Source organism: Argopecten irradians, chromosome 3, assembly GCF_041381155.1.
Source record: "Argopecten irradians isolate NY chromosome 3, Ai_NY, whole genome shotgun sequence".
Lineage (NCBI taxonomy): Eukaryota > Metazoa > Mollusca > Bivalvia > Pectinida > Pectinidae > Argopecten > Argopecten irradians.
The window spans coordinates 2,040,634-2,056,079 of record NC_091136.1 but is presented as its reverse complement, the minus strand read 5'-3'; the positions used below and the strand labels follow the sequence as shown (position 1 = coordinate 2,056,079).

General features: G+C 36.4%; 2 protein-coding genes across 5 annotated transcripts in view; one reads left to right on the top strand and one right to left on the bottom strand.

The window, feature by feature from the left end:
- LOC138317289 (C-1-tetrahydrofolate synthase, cytoplasmic-like) overlaps window positions 1-3,671 on the top strand; it is a 34,068-nt gene extending 30,397 nt beyond the window's left edge. For all 4 annotated transcript variants that reach the window (XM_069258852.1, XM_069258855.1, XM_069258853.1 and 1 more), the window contains one exon: window positions 2,861-3,671. In XM_069258852.1, the coding sequence (XP_069114953.1) occupies window positions 2,861-2,950 (90 nt within the window). In that variant the 3' untranslated portion in view covers window positions 2,951-3,671. The remainder of the gene's footprint in view (window positions 1-2,860) is intronic.
- An 823-nt stretch (window positions 3,672-4,494) lies between these two features.
- LOC138317259 (uncharacterized) overlaps window positions 4,495-15,446 on the bottom strand; it is a 60,617-nt gene continuing 49,665 nt past the window's right edge. Inside the window, exons 9-10 of the mRNA XM_069258812.1 lie at window positions 10,752-10,927; window positions 4,495-6,413 (exon numbers count right to left, since the gene is read on the bottom strand). Of these exons, the coding sequence (XP_069114913.1) occupies window positions 6,384-6,413; window positions 10,752-10,927 (206 nt within the window). The 3' untranslated portion in view covers window positions 4,495-6,383. The remainder of the gene's footprint in view (window positions 6,414-10,751; window positions 10,928-15,446) is intronic.

Sequence of the window (15,446 nt, the reverse complement as noted above, 5' to 3'; positions counted from 1 at the left end):
GTAAGGCTTTAGTAATCTCATGGCCTGTAAGGCTTTAGTAATCTCATGGCCTGTAAGGCTTTAGTAATCTCATGGCCTGTAAGGCTTTAGTAATCTCATGGCCTGTAAGGCTTTAGTAATAATTCATGGCCTGTAAGGCTTTAGTAATCTCATGGCCTGTAAGGCTTTAGTAATCTCATGGCCTGTAAGGCTTTAGTAATATCATGGCCTGTAAGGCTTTAGTAATCTCATGGCCTGTAAGGCTTTAGTAATCTCATGGCCTGTAAGGCTTTAGTAATCTCATGGCCTGTAAGGCTTTAGTAATATGGCCTGTAAGGCTTTAGTAATCTCATGGCCTGTAAGGCTAAATCTCATGGCCTGTAAGGCTTTAGTAATCTCATGGCCTGTAAGGCTTTAGTAATCTCATGGCCTGTAGTAGTAATCTCATGGCCTGTAAGGCTTTAGTAATCTCATGGCCTGTAAGGCTTTAGTAATCTCATGGCCTGTAAGGCTTTAGTAATCTCATGGCCTGTAAGGCTTTAGTAATCTCATGGCCTGTAAGGCTTTAGTAATCTCATGCTATGGGCCTGTAAGGCTTTAGTAATCTCATGGCCTGTAAGGCTTTAGTAATCTCATGGCCTGTAGGCTTAATTGGCCTGTAAGGCTTTAGTAATCTCATGGCCTGTATGGCTTTAGTAATCTCATGGCCTGTAAGGCTTTAGTAATCTCATGGCCTGTAAGGCTTTAGTAATCTCATGTAAGGCCTGTAAGGCTTTAGTAATCTCATGGCCTGTAAGGCTTTAGTAATCTCATGGCCTGTAAGGCTTTAGTAATCTCATGGCCTGTAAGGCTTTAGTAATCTCATGGCCTGTAAGGCTTTAGTAATCTCATGGCCTGTAAGGCTTTAGTAATCTCATGGCCTGTAAGGCTTTAGTAATCTCATGGCCTGTAAGGCTTTAGTAATCTCATGGCCTGTAAGGCTTTAGTAATCTCATGGCCTGTAAGGCTTTAGTAATCTCATGGCCTGTAAGGCTTTAGTAATCTCATGGCCTGTAAGGCTTTAGTAATCTCATGGCCTGTAAGGCTTTAGTAATCTCATGGCCTGTAAGGCTTTAGTAATCTCATGGCCTGTAAGGCTTTAGTAATCTCATGGCCTGTAAGGCTTTAGTAATCTCATGGCCTGTAAGGCTTTAGTAATCTCATGGCCTGTAAGGCTTTAGTAATCTCATGGCCTGTAAGGCTTTAGTAATCTCATGGCCTGTAAGGCTTTAGTAATCTCATGGCCTGTAAGGCTTTAGTAATCTCATGGACTTTAGTAATCTCATGGCCTGTAAGGCTTTAGTAATCTCATGGCCTGTAAGGCTTTAGTAATCTCATGGCCTGTAAGGCTTTAGTAATCTCATAGCCTGTAAGGCTTTAGTAATCTCATGGCCTGTAAGGCTTTAGTAATATCATTGCCTGTAAGGCTTTAGTAATATCATTGCCTGTAAGGCTTTCTGTAAATGTTTCTTGTATAAACTGTAATATTAAGTTTCTGGGTTCTGATATCGTTATAGTATAAGCTATTACTTCTTTATTGTCACAGAAATTTGGTCGCTTGTACACCTTCTGTCATTATCAGGTCACCTGGTCTGAAGGACCAAAGTGAGCTTAAGCTATACCCGAGCGTCCAGCTTCCGTCCGTCCATCAACAATTGACTTTCTCCATAACTGCTGGTCGGAATTTAACAAAATTTGACTGGTAGCATCCTTATGGGTTACTGACTGACTGAAAATTGTACAAATGATGGTGCTGACCCCCCAGGGGCCTGAGGGGCGGGGCCAAAAGCACCCATAATGCAATGGTAGCATCCTTATTGGATGGGGATTCAAAATTGTACAAATGATGGGACTTACCTCCCAGGGGAATGAGGGGCTGGGTCAAAAAGAGTCAATTTGGCTTTTTCCTTATAAACGAATTCTCTGCAACTAAGCTTGGAAGAGCACTCATAATGTGATGGTAGCATCCTTATAGGGTGGCCGGGATTCAAAATTGTACAAATGATGGGGTTGACCCCCGCTGGCAGAGGGATGGGGTCAAAGGGGATCAATTTGGGTGTTACCATATTAAAAACTTCTCTGCAACAAAGTATGGGATAGCAGTCATAACGCAATGGTAGCATTCTTATAGGGTAGGGATTTAAAATTGTAAAAATGATAGGTCTGAACCGCTGGGCCTCTTGTACTAAATTAAAGATCTAAGACAGAATAGCATTTGATAGATTTAAACACAAAATATATCCTCTTCATTTCATACACAGAAAAACAATAATATCTTTCTTTAAAAATATTTATTGATTTTTTCCAACAATACAGCATAGAGAGAAAACAAATCTTGATTCATATAGAATGAATATTTACATGTGAAATGATGAGATCACCAGATTTTCTACCACATAGAACTTTTACTCTTCACCTGTTTGGCTGCCAAGTAAAGGAATGATACTGATATTTCATTGTGAAATATATCTGATCCCCGCACACCCAACATAAATCACTTCAAAACATTTCTTCCTTCCAATTATATAAATAATATGATTATTAGGTGGATTTTATGATAAAACAAGTATATCTCTATGTAAGTGATTACAGTGGGATCCGGAAATCCTTATGTACACTTCTGAGTTTATATAGAAGTTCTATATGCCAATGAACATATCAATAAAATGGAAACTCTCGAAATGTAAATTTAATAAAGGGGAAAAAAATCAAGAAAAATGAAATTTAAAATCACGTATTCTTGTAAATAATAATTAGACATTGCTGCAGCTACATATACTGCAAATATATACACAATATACAAATGAATTACTGTATTAAAACAACATCATTTGTTTTCTAGATGAGCACCATGCCTGGTCTCCCAACACGCCCATGTTTCTACGATATTGACATAGACCCTGACACAGAAGAAATCCTAGGCCTTTCCTAGTTACTCCACAGCTAATGCCACTTCTGACCTCACCAGGACAGAGTACGGACAAAGTCTATCTGTCTACTACCAGGTTAATCCCGTTATGAATAATGAAATATTCACTTTTTTGTTAAATTGATGGAATGGGATTTTGACATTGAAATAATTTGAAAGACAAACATTTTGTTAAGCAATGTGATAAAAGTCAATGGTTGACATACCGGTACATTATAGATATAGGGTTTGTACTTTATGTGTGCATGAATGTCATCACCCTGTATAAATGTTTGAATGTCTTGATGATGCGATTCCTTGTGAAACACAAAGTTTTAGAATCCAGAAAGATTGTTGTACATGTAACTTGTCCATGACTTTTCAGTTATACAGTAAATTCAGAAGAAACCCCATTGACAAATAATTCAATGTATAAGAATCTAAAGTGCTAAATTTAAAAATCGCTGAGGGAATGGTGTCTGTCCGATGTGTAGGATGATCGATGTGTAATGCTGATAATTAATGTTACTTTTGGTGCCAGGTTGTGTTTGTAATATCATGTTAAATGCTATGTAAGCAGAAGTTATGTCTGTTGGGGTCACATATTCCTGTGACTTTAATTCAGTCTTATGATTTTTCTTTAATTTCTTGTTGTTGTTATACAAATCATGTGATTTAATCAGTATTAATATATTGAATTCCATAATAGTTCGAAGTGATTTTGCAATAAAATGCATTAATTTTGTATTGTCTTGTTTTGTTTGTTGTAAGAATTAAAACTATTGCTGTAACAGACATTCATGACTTGTTGGCCTTCATTCATTGACTAGAATACATTAAATATAATATACCACATGCACTATGAATGCATATATTTTCTTGATGGATACATGTAGCATGTTTATAATACATGTATAACTGAAATTCTGGAAGTGATAGTCATACTGATTATAAAGACATATAACATATATCAAGCTTCACTTTAAAAATCCAATAGCACGATAAAAGCTTTAGTCGTTTATGCTAACGCCAATTTCTGGTACCCATTTTATGATGTTTAAAATAGGAAAAGCTGCACTATATCAATCTGAGTTTTTAATGGGCTCAATGATATGTTGATCTTAAATATGCATTCCTACCATCATGTTAATGTTTAAGAAAACTAAGACACCAACTGAGAACTATTCCACATTTTCATATTTCTGATCCAACAGAGTTACATATGAACTTGCATTGCCTCCGTTTCTCTGTAGATCTGTCAGTCACAGTATCATGAGTATGTATGTATATACCAGCTACTCTGCTGGAGTGAAACGAAGGCAAGTAACTCTAATAGATCAAAATGCAGTTGCATGCTAGCATGTATGTATAATCTGTTACGTATGCCATTATGGAAAGTGGCCCTGCAGGTAGGGCGTTAGAATTGTACCTGCTGCCCCTATTGCATGATCGTAAAAGGCGACTAAATTTAGGATCTTATCTTTTCACTTCTTCCTAACCGACTTTATCTTTCCTAATGCCTCCCTTGGCACCGCCTCCTAACCGACTTTAGAGTTGAGCGTTCGCCCCTGTGAGGAAGGCTCTGGGTTCTGTCCCCTGGCCGAGACACACCAAAGTCTATAAAAGTGGTAGTTTCTGCTCCCGCTTAGCGTTCAGCATACAGGGAGTGGGACGACTGGTTCGCCCGTTGTCAGTATAATGTGACCGGGTTGGGTGTGTTGCTTGGTGTCTTCGGTGGCATGCTTCAGTGATATAGCACTATAAAAAGGGCAAAAGTTCCACTATACAAGAAGATACTACATGAATATACCGCAGTCTCCCAAAACACGCACCTCGCACAACATACACGCAACACACAGCATACATGGGAGGCCGTCCTTACATGACCCTGGCTGTTAATAGGACGTTAATTAATCAAACAACCAAACAACAACAACCTTATGGAAAGACAATCAGATATTCGCTTGATGTAGTTGTTACTTGTATGTGGATGGGAATGTGTAATTTCGAGTTTGTGTAAAGTTACGACGACGGGACCCCTGTGTTCTATTTGTGATTATGACCACAGGACCTGACTCGATTTTTTACCAACAGTATATATATATTGCCAGGTCCCTGTGATCATGACTGACAAAAAATGAACACTAGTAATTTCGATGTTACACTATACAGTTGTTTTAAACTTAAAACAGTATAATCTTTCAAGCATAATTTATGTTGAAATACATTTTTACCAGAGTCTTTTTAATAACGTTTTATTTCGCAATTTACATGGTTACGGGTATAAGGTATTGTGTTTCACTTTTGAATTTAAACATTTTCCCGTTAATAACACACTATCAGAGTGCACACTTACGAACACCATAAATAATTGTTTTTCGCGGTTTACATGGGTGGTTTCTGCCATTGAGCACATTTCTTAAATGTGTTTGATATTTCATCCTCTAGATCTGATATATACAAGTAGCTGATTGGCAATAAGATGTGACCCGTTGGTAGATGATTGGTCAGTAGAGACGGTATCCCTTGGTAGCTGATTGGTCAGTAGATGTCACTCGTTGGTAGCTGATTGGTCAGTAGATGTCTCCCGTTCGTAGCTGATTGGTCAGTAGATGTCTCCCGTTGGTAGCTGATTGGTCAGTAGATGTAACTCGTTGGTAGCTGATTGGTCATTAGGTGCACTCGTTGGTAGCTGATTGGTCAGTAGATGTCTCCCGTTGGTAGCTGATTGGTCAGTAGATGTCTCCCGTTGGTAGCTGATTGGTCAGTAGATGTCTCCCGTTGGTAGCTGATTGGTCAGTAGATGTCTCCCGTTGGTAGCTGATTGGTCAGTAGATGTCTCCCGTTGGTAGCTGATTGGTCAGTAGATGTCACTCGTTGGTAGCTGATTGGTCAGTAGATGTCTCCCGTTGGTAGCTGATTGGTCAGTAGATGTCTCCCGTTGGTAGCTGATTAGTCAGTAGATGTTCACCCATTGGTAGCTGATTGGTCAGTAGATGTCACCCGTTAATAGCGGATTGGTCATTAGGTGCACTCGTTGGTAGCTGATTGGTCAGTAGATGTCTCCCGTTGGTAGCTGATTGGTCATTAGGTGCACTCGTTGGTAGCTGATTGGTCAGTAGATGTCTCCCGTTGGTAGCTGATTAGTCTGTAGATGTCACCCGTTGGTAGCTGATTAGTCTGTAGATGTCACCCGTTAATAGCGGATTGGTCATTAGGTGCACTCGTTGGTAGCTGATTGGTCAGTAGATGTCACTCGTTGGTAGCTGATTGGTCAGTAGATGTCTCCCGTTGGTAGCTGATTGGTCAGTAGATGTCTCCCGTTGGTAGCTGATTGGTCAGTAGATGTCTCCCGTTGGTAGCTGATTAGTCAGTAGATGTCACCCGTTGGTAGCTGATTAGTCAGTAGATGTCACCCGTTAATAGCGGATTGGTTAATAATCTGGTAGCTGATTTCTCAGTAGATTCCATCCTCTCGCACTCGTATCTGAAAGAGAGAACACAATTCGCCAGTGTAATACAAACCATGGCTTGTAGTCCAACAATTGTGACTATGGGTGATAATGTAACATTGGCAACGTTTAGGCTATTTTTACTTATTTGATTAAGATACTATTAAATAGCATGTCTTTAATAATATGAAAAAATGGAAAATGAGGAAAACGAAGAATTAATGGAAATAACGTGGCAACAAAAACAAGCAAAGGCTCGATACTGTACGAAACGTCCACTAAGCATTCAAGTGAGAATCTAGCTGTTACATTAATATGAATATCGGGTTAGATTAGAAAGGATCAGTTCATAAACAAGCCCCATATTCGACATCGTTAGTGACTCACGGTGGATTGCACTACACTACGCTACATTTATCCTTAAGTCTAGTGCGATCACCCGTGGGTCTCCGACGATGATCAAAACCGTAATCCTGTGTTTTAATTAATGGCGAACCTACTGACAACTAATAAGTATTGTAATATACATTAGGCCGTCAGAGTACTGTAAACCATTTTTTTCGCACTAACTAAATTTCGCAATTTTAATTTCAAATTACGCGTAACGCGTATTAAACACTAGCAATTCGTCGGATTGGACTCGAATATTTGCATTACTGTTAATTTCTGTTATCAAACGTTTCCATTTTTTACGATCTATCTTGACCCCTCATTATCAATAATAAATATCAAAAATGATATATTATTTTTCTTCAAAATTATGGAAAACAATCGCCAAAAGATGTATGTATGGGTTTTTATATATATCATCTATGGCATATTTTGGAAGATTAAAACTAGCAACATCATAATTGTACTGGCATAAATAAGAATACCTGTCTGTACTATGTATATTATATTGAACCAGGGCAAAGAAAGTTACTGCCAGTCTAGATCTATGCCAGCCGTGTTCAGTAACATGACATAGGGGTACATCCCTCGGTCATATATAATTAGACTGTAGCTGAAGGCAACCAGCTGTAGGTGGTTGTCGAAAGCTACCCCTAATATGATTTGTTTGATGAGAGATTTGTTTACGTTTCATCTGTTAAAATACTTATAACTTGTACGTTTACAGAACCTATCTTTCGGTGCTACATGTAGCTTAAGTTAGCTTAGTATATTTATAAGAAATGCCACCAGTGGAAAATACTTTTATAATGTCTATAAAACAGCAGCATGCATACGTCGATCATGTCTCCGTTGTAACATCAGAGAATAGTCTGCAAGATAGAATGTGATTATATTGCTTTACATTACTTTTGATTATCCAATACTTATGTCTGAGTTCTCTCTTTTTATGTCCGAAGAAGATTGTGGTGATAAGATCTCACTATAGAACAATATAAGATATGCATATCACATCGTATAATCTGTATCTTAAACCAGCAATCAACAGCTGGAAATCAAATGTGTTTTCTTAACATGAAAACAGTATCTTTTTCAACCAGATAAAAATACCAATGTGATCAAAATTTTCATTTATGAATTTGTTAATAACACGGAGACGCAATTTGTCATAAATAATTCTGTTTTGGGATTCATTCCATTACCGGATTCTATTGCAATTTCTAATGTCTCACTTTTAATTATATTGCAGTTCCATTTCAACATTTTACTTAACACCGTATCATACTTCGCCCATAGTGTTAACCTTGAAGAATAGTTAGACACGAAAATGAACACCCCAGATCCTACTTAACTGAAATATTTTGTTTACAGTAGTTTTTTAAAACACACATTATTTAATATTGTTCAGAAACGACGCAGAGGCACTCAATTTCCACGGAAGATAAATATGTAGGCCAACGTATTATTAAAATGACAGGCAAAAGCGTAATCGTTAGACCAAGCGTTCATTTTCTGTAACTGATGCTCAAATTAGAATCGATGTTAAGCTATTATCGAAGATAAATAGATTTCTGTAAAACATATAAATCCAATTTCATGATACAATATGAAATTATTTGGAGATGAAATGAATTTTAATAACCAAATTCATTTCGGACAACAATATTCCGTTCTATAAAGCACTTGGACAATAAAATCGGAAATTGAAAATTGTCATACTTTAGAAATACGAGGAACAATATTATTAATTTGATTGTCGACCAAACTTTAAAAAAGAATAAAGTTATGTCTTGTTAATACTACAAAATCAATCTAATGTTCGAGATTGCACTTTTTATGAACACATAAAACAGTTAACTAATTACAATATTGTAAATGCAATACAATTTCATTTCAAGTTCGAAACCGAGTAAGCAAATACAAAACTTAAAAATATGGTTATATAAACTGGAATTCTGAAAAGGAGGCTACTTAACAGAGCAAGGAGCTCGAAACAAGCAAGCGTTCCCTGCTTTAGTAGAACGCTCGCAACACAATTAAACTTAAAACCGGGATGTGTTTCGTAAGCTCATTGATAGGCAAAATAACAACAAGCAAACAGTAGGCATGTTTTACTTCGATTCGTTACAGAGAACTTCGTTTAAAGAACTTTCCAAACAATTTAAACTAGAAGACAATTATAGCACTATAACAGATATTGAAATTAACGCCGTACATTGTATGTTACGCACAGTGTGCGGAAATGTCTAATTAATATTTGTTACCATTGCCATACTTATTTGATTGCCAATTTATATGCTAACTACATGTTTTATGATTTGATGTGCATCTGCATATCTATATTGTAATTTCGGGGTATCTTTTGGTGTATTGAAACTGACGTGATAGTAAGATGATAGAATCACCCTGGCGTTCCCGGTCACGTCGGCGTTAAGGTTCGTATTTGAGAGGTGAGATACTGTCAAAAAATTACATTTCTATCTTAAAAAGATTTTTTTATACGGGGATTTTTAAAAATGACGCATTCGGCGGCCATTTTGAAATTGTGTCTTTTTTCGCTTTGAGTAGAGCCACAGTTTTACCATTTTTTACTTAATTTGTTTTTTTTTTTTTACAAAAATCATCACTGCGCCACCATTTTTAGCTCAATCGAGCTAATTTTTGCTGTAAATCTTTACTAGGTTCTTGGTGATTGAAATAATGAGCATTAATGTGTGAAATGGTACACCTTTGTCACTTTATTTTTACATTTAATGGTAATTTGATCACATCTATTTTTTACTCCAAAATATTGAAAAATAACAAATATTCAAATGGGGGAAAAAAGTAAGCTCACGGACAACCCCCTCCCCCCATTTTTCTGCCTGATTTAGAAAGAACAACCATTTCTCTATTGAAATGCAAAATATTAACAAAATTTTAATACCAGAACTGTTTCTATAAAGGGTTAAATTTGGCAAAAAGAGCTGAAAATGGCGCATTCTGTAGCTCAAAATAAAGGGGTAGGGGTAGCATATGTTGTTATTCTGAGAAAAATATGAGTCCTATTATTCAAAACTGGTATATTCATAAAGAAGACCACTGAGAAATAAATTCTACAAACATCCATAAATATCAAACACCTAATTAGGAATATGGCTTAAATATCTTGTATGTATGGTAAAAACGGCAAAATTCCCATAAAATCCAATAATTTGTCAACTAGGCATCTTTGAGTGACAATAGCTCAAAAACGTTTTCTTTTATGGTATGAACTCCTATTTCCAATTTTTTTATGAGAAAAAAAGTTTAATACAAGTCTTCTCAGAGGAGTACATCCTTGGAGGGACAATTCACTTGGACTAATTCTTTTACATAACCAAGGAGCAAAATATGGCATAAATGTATTGTTCTACATTTCTTATGAAACATATAACATAAAATATTGACAAATTTCATGTCATTGTTTAGTATTTTAATATATACCGTTGTAACTATAAATTGTTGATCAATACGATTCAGCAGGTAAAATATGTACGCTGTACCTAAACACGAGCCAACGCCAAGCACGTTAAACAAATGAACTACATAACCACTGAGGAGGTGATAAAATGATTTTCTAGACAAGGCAATTCACCTAATAAGGCAAACACATTACTTTCAGAGCGATTTGAGCACTTCTAGACAAAAGTAGTATTACTCTACAAGCACAGGACAGGGTTCGGCATACAAGATGTTCGACCACAATGTGTAATGGCGGACAGCGAGCGAGTTTGAACACTCCACACGCATTTCGCCACCATGGGCTTTTCTGGCATATCACAGTAAAACCGACTGATCTAATTTCCATTAGAACTGGCGTTTTTCCGATATATGTACAAATTTTAATGTTCTTTTAGCCTGAATTGTCCCTTTAACGCAAATTCCAATTTAACAGATACTTTGTCATTTTTAGATTCACGAAGAAACAAACTCTTATAATAATAATAAATGGTTTTAATTACCTCAAAAATCTTGTTCTCGAAAGCATTTTGTTGGGGAATGTGGTCCTTTTGTGTTTTCCACTTTCTGCGGATGACAAGGGCTGTTGCTCCCACCAACACCGCCACTGTGATTGTAACCATGGCGACAATCACCCCAATCAGATAGTTTTGATATTGTCGTTTGTCTATCACGGATTCTGCGAAATGAAACTAAAGTTAAGAGTCGACACGATTGTTTGAAATTGTTCATAAAGCTGACTATTTAAGTTAAACACCTTCTTGAGAAAAATATTTACCTTAAATCATTTAAATGGTTTGCAGATGATCCTTGATATTGACCAACGTTTCTAAGAGGAAATTGGCTGGATTTTTTTTTTCATTTAATGGCACAAATAGCTGGTTATATCCCAAAATATGTCCAAGATGAAAACTGAAATAAGCAAACCATTTAAAAGATTGATTCATCTCTACTCTAACGTTTTTTTTTACTTTGGATTGACAGCTTTAATTCAGCATATAACATGGTACGTAATACAAGAAACAGTTGTTTAGAACATAGTCGATAAGAATCCAATTTAGAGCAATTTAGAACAATACGTGATAGGTTGCATACAGCCACTTTGATTTTTAGATACCTTTATCTTTAAGTTATGGATTTTATTATAAACATGAAATGAAAAACAACCATAGTTTTGTTATTTTCTGTTCTGTGTCCTTTTCATTTTCTAAAACCTACCAATAGCTAAAACACACACAAAAGAAAATATACACTAAATTTCCCTAGAAAGGTTTTGAGAAATTGTTACTTTTTGTATACATTGTTTTTCAGAACTTATTTATTTCATTGCAATTACTCGAATTCAGTGAAAAAGTTTTATTTTCTGTAGAATTTACGTCTTTTAACATAAAAGGAATAATTCTTTTTCCATTTGCATCAGTCTTTATTGCTCAGTTCCTAAAAACATTTTCGTGATTTTCTTAATCGTGGAATCTAAAACCATCCAGCAGACAAACAGAAAAAATCCATGAAACTAACAAAACGTCATCTAAACTTCAAAGAATAGACATGTAATTGGACTCCTAAATAGGGAATGAAAATTGTGTTCTTGAAAAGGAGATTAGGCAAATAGATGGTCATATGATTGATTTATTTCTAGTGTTATGAAATGGAGGTTGCTGTATGGTGGGTTCCAGTTTCGTTCCGATGTTGGTTAATTCCAATTTCATTGGTCACAGAACTCAAGACTAAATAACACTTTCTGATAGTTAAGATAATAATAAATTCCGAAGACACATTTGACTAGGTCCCTTTAAAGCTGCTTCGTTTATATTAGAACTTAATGTTGCCATTGTTATGCTGTCGTATCGGCTATAATAAAAGGGTCTAACTAATATATGTTTCCTTATAAGGAAAAGTGATATACACATTAGGAAAAAACATATCTACATTCATCACGTGGTCCCCTGTGACTTGTCTAAGATCAATATCACTCTACGTCTGATACGCGTTGCATGATACCACACTAAACGTTTCGATGAACCGAACTTATTTCTGGTTTCTGAAGTACATTATGTTTATTCCCGTCATACAGTTCCCATACATAACAGAATAAACACTTTTTCTAAATTCGATCAATTTTCCGCCATTACGTGCCTATTACTCTTTAACACGACTAGGTGAACAAGTTGTCTGCCACGATGACAGCACGTCTCTCGGCGGCGATTGGACGTGATTTATCTGAAACCGGGAGCGACTGTTCATGGGCAGTTTGACCTCGGTAAAAATACAAATTGGTTTTATGCTTTATTTACACGCGTAAAAACATTCACGCAATAATGTAACATGCCATCATTTGAAGACGATTTTCATGAGGCAGATGAAAGAAACACTTAATTCGTGAGCTATAACTGGAAGTAGTTTTATTTATTTTCCAATAGATACTAACGCTTTGATCACATATGGCTGTATAAAGAGAGTCGAGATGCAAGGATGCATTTTTATATAAATGCCATTCATTGTTTAACATGCACTATATGTTCTGTAAATTGTTTGCATGACAAACAAATAATTAGAAGAGAAGAAATGTATCGGCCAAACCGTATGACCTTTAGTTTTAGCTCTATGGTCGCCGATTATCGACCCATTCCAATCCAGCTACAATTCTCCCTCTTTGCCCAACGCCCTTATGCCACCACCGTGGGTAGTTTAGCTCGACGCTAAAATTAGTACATGTAACAGGAGAGAAGATAATACAGCAGTCAGACTGAGACGCGAACCCGGGACCGCCGAACATTAGCTGGATAATGTAGCAGTCAGGCCGAGTCTCGAACTTGGGACCGCCGAGCATTCGCTTGATGCTCTATCGATTGAAGTCTGTACATGTTCATCAATGATGATCCAGTCAAATATCCTCCTATACGAATGTGTTCAGGTTGAACTGGTACCTAGTGACACCTTTCAAATCTGGTCTGCATTGTGTAAAGTTGATATGATACTCCCTACACCTTACAAAATGTACTTGTGCTATCTTAACGATTTCAATGAAATCGCCCAGAAATCTCCTGCCAGCGAAACGTTTTCTGCTAAATAATATCAAAAACATTCGTGCGGGTTCGCAAGATAATCTAATCTAGCGAATGCAGAAATATCGTTTCTATATAGTAGATTAGAAGCCATTTCAATCTGAAGTAGAACCAAGAAGATGCCAGCAGAATGTAATGACGTATAACGTTGTCACAGATAACGCTCTATATCATTAACTTAGCCCTGGTACAATGTAACCCACAGTCAAAGCCAGTGAGGTACCAAACCTTTTTAACATATCTATACTTAGTCGCTCGTAGACTTTAAAAGACGATTTTTTAGGTGACACCATATATATGAGTATTCTTTTGGGACTTTTAACGAAATTAACATACAGCTACATTCGTCCTTCTAGGAACCATCAGTGACGCTAGGGACGTCATATAGACACTCATTCTTCTGGGACTCATCAATGATGCAAGGGAGGCAATACAGATATTCGTCCTTCTACGACTCATCAGCTACTGACGTCATATAGAAACTCGTTCATCTGGGACTCATCAATGATGCTAGGGAGGTCATACAGCTATTCGTCCTTCTAGGTCTCATCGGTGACGCTAGTGAGATCATATATTTATTCGTCCTTCTGGGACTCACCAGTGATGCTAGGAAGGTCATACAGATCTATATTCGTTCTTCTAGGACTGACATCAGTGACGCTAGGAAGGTCATTTAAGCATTGAACGTCCTTCAGCTGGCATTCATAGCCAATATGAATGCCAACTGGACAAAGGCAAATTCCATGAAGCGCTACCATTCGGTTACAATTTTATGTTGAAATACCAATTCATGCTATGGTGTCTAAATCGTGGACATTTTAATTTAAGCCTTTCCCGAATAAAATACAATTTTCAGCTTCATATTGCTTGGATCTGATGTACAAATAATGTATTTGAGGCGTCTGTCGAGACAAAGGATCATTAATGGCATTTGTTTTAGAGCGAAACATGTTGATGGGTCAGACGGCACTGTCAGACTAATAACAGTGACATACAGGTCGGACGTCTAAACATAACAGCCACAAATCTAGCGGACCCCCACCCAACACGCTGTATTACGGTTGTGCGAATCACTCAGACATTGAATAGACCAAATCACATCAATGACCAATATAGATATGACTCAGACTTTTTGTAATGAAATAAATCTGTTTATCTTTTGTTTCTCCCGATATTTCAAATATTTCTGTCTATTGTGTATTCTGTATATAGTAATATCATTGCTAGAGGAATCATCATTTGATAGAATAATGAAGGAGTATTTACACTGTATGTAACTCAAATGATGGTTACAAAACAAATATCAATTCAATGAAGTTTCATTATATTAACATTAACCTTTTCAGGTTTTTTTAATCTTTTTTGTAATCACAAACATTTACAAGACAATTACCACGTCGCATAACATATTGACTAAAGCCAGGTAAGTTGTTACTGAGACCAACTGTGAAGTTTCGAAAAATATATATATATAAATATAATTATAATATTGTGGACCACAATAAATACAAACCGAAACAGAAAATCTTCTGGAAAATATTTCATGACCCGTTCGACTTCGCACGAAAATGTGTTGGCCTATATAAACGAAACGCTTCGGTAATAGTCGGTTTTGCAATGGCGAATGTTTCAAGGTGGCAGGTATGTTTACAAGACGATAAATGACCGTTCGATATCATAGGTTTATCTGCACGGTGTAATGTCATAATACACAACTTTAATCTTTATTCTAGGTCATTAGTACAATGTTCGATTATTGTATATGTTTGGGATTACAAAACAAAATTGAAAAATTGCGTATGTTGGGTTTTTAGAGTGGTTTGTTATGTAACTCTTGATATTGAGTTTTTCAGATATGAATTTTAAAATTGCAATTTTTCTTATATACTATTAATACTAGTATTACTTATATTTGTCGAACTCTGACCTTTTAACAAGTTTCGTTTTAGCGTGGGGTTTTTTCTTGCAAAAAGTAAGAAGCGTAGAACAGAACAATTAAACACAATGTAGTTGGATGGACATATTATAACGGTTGAATACAAAGAAACGGTAGTACATTGTAACTTCGAATAGTATAACAGTTACAGATGTGTTGACTATCTTCTATGTAGTTTGCTATTTCTTATATGGACT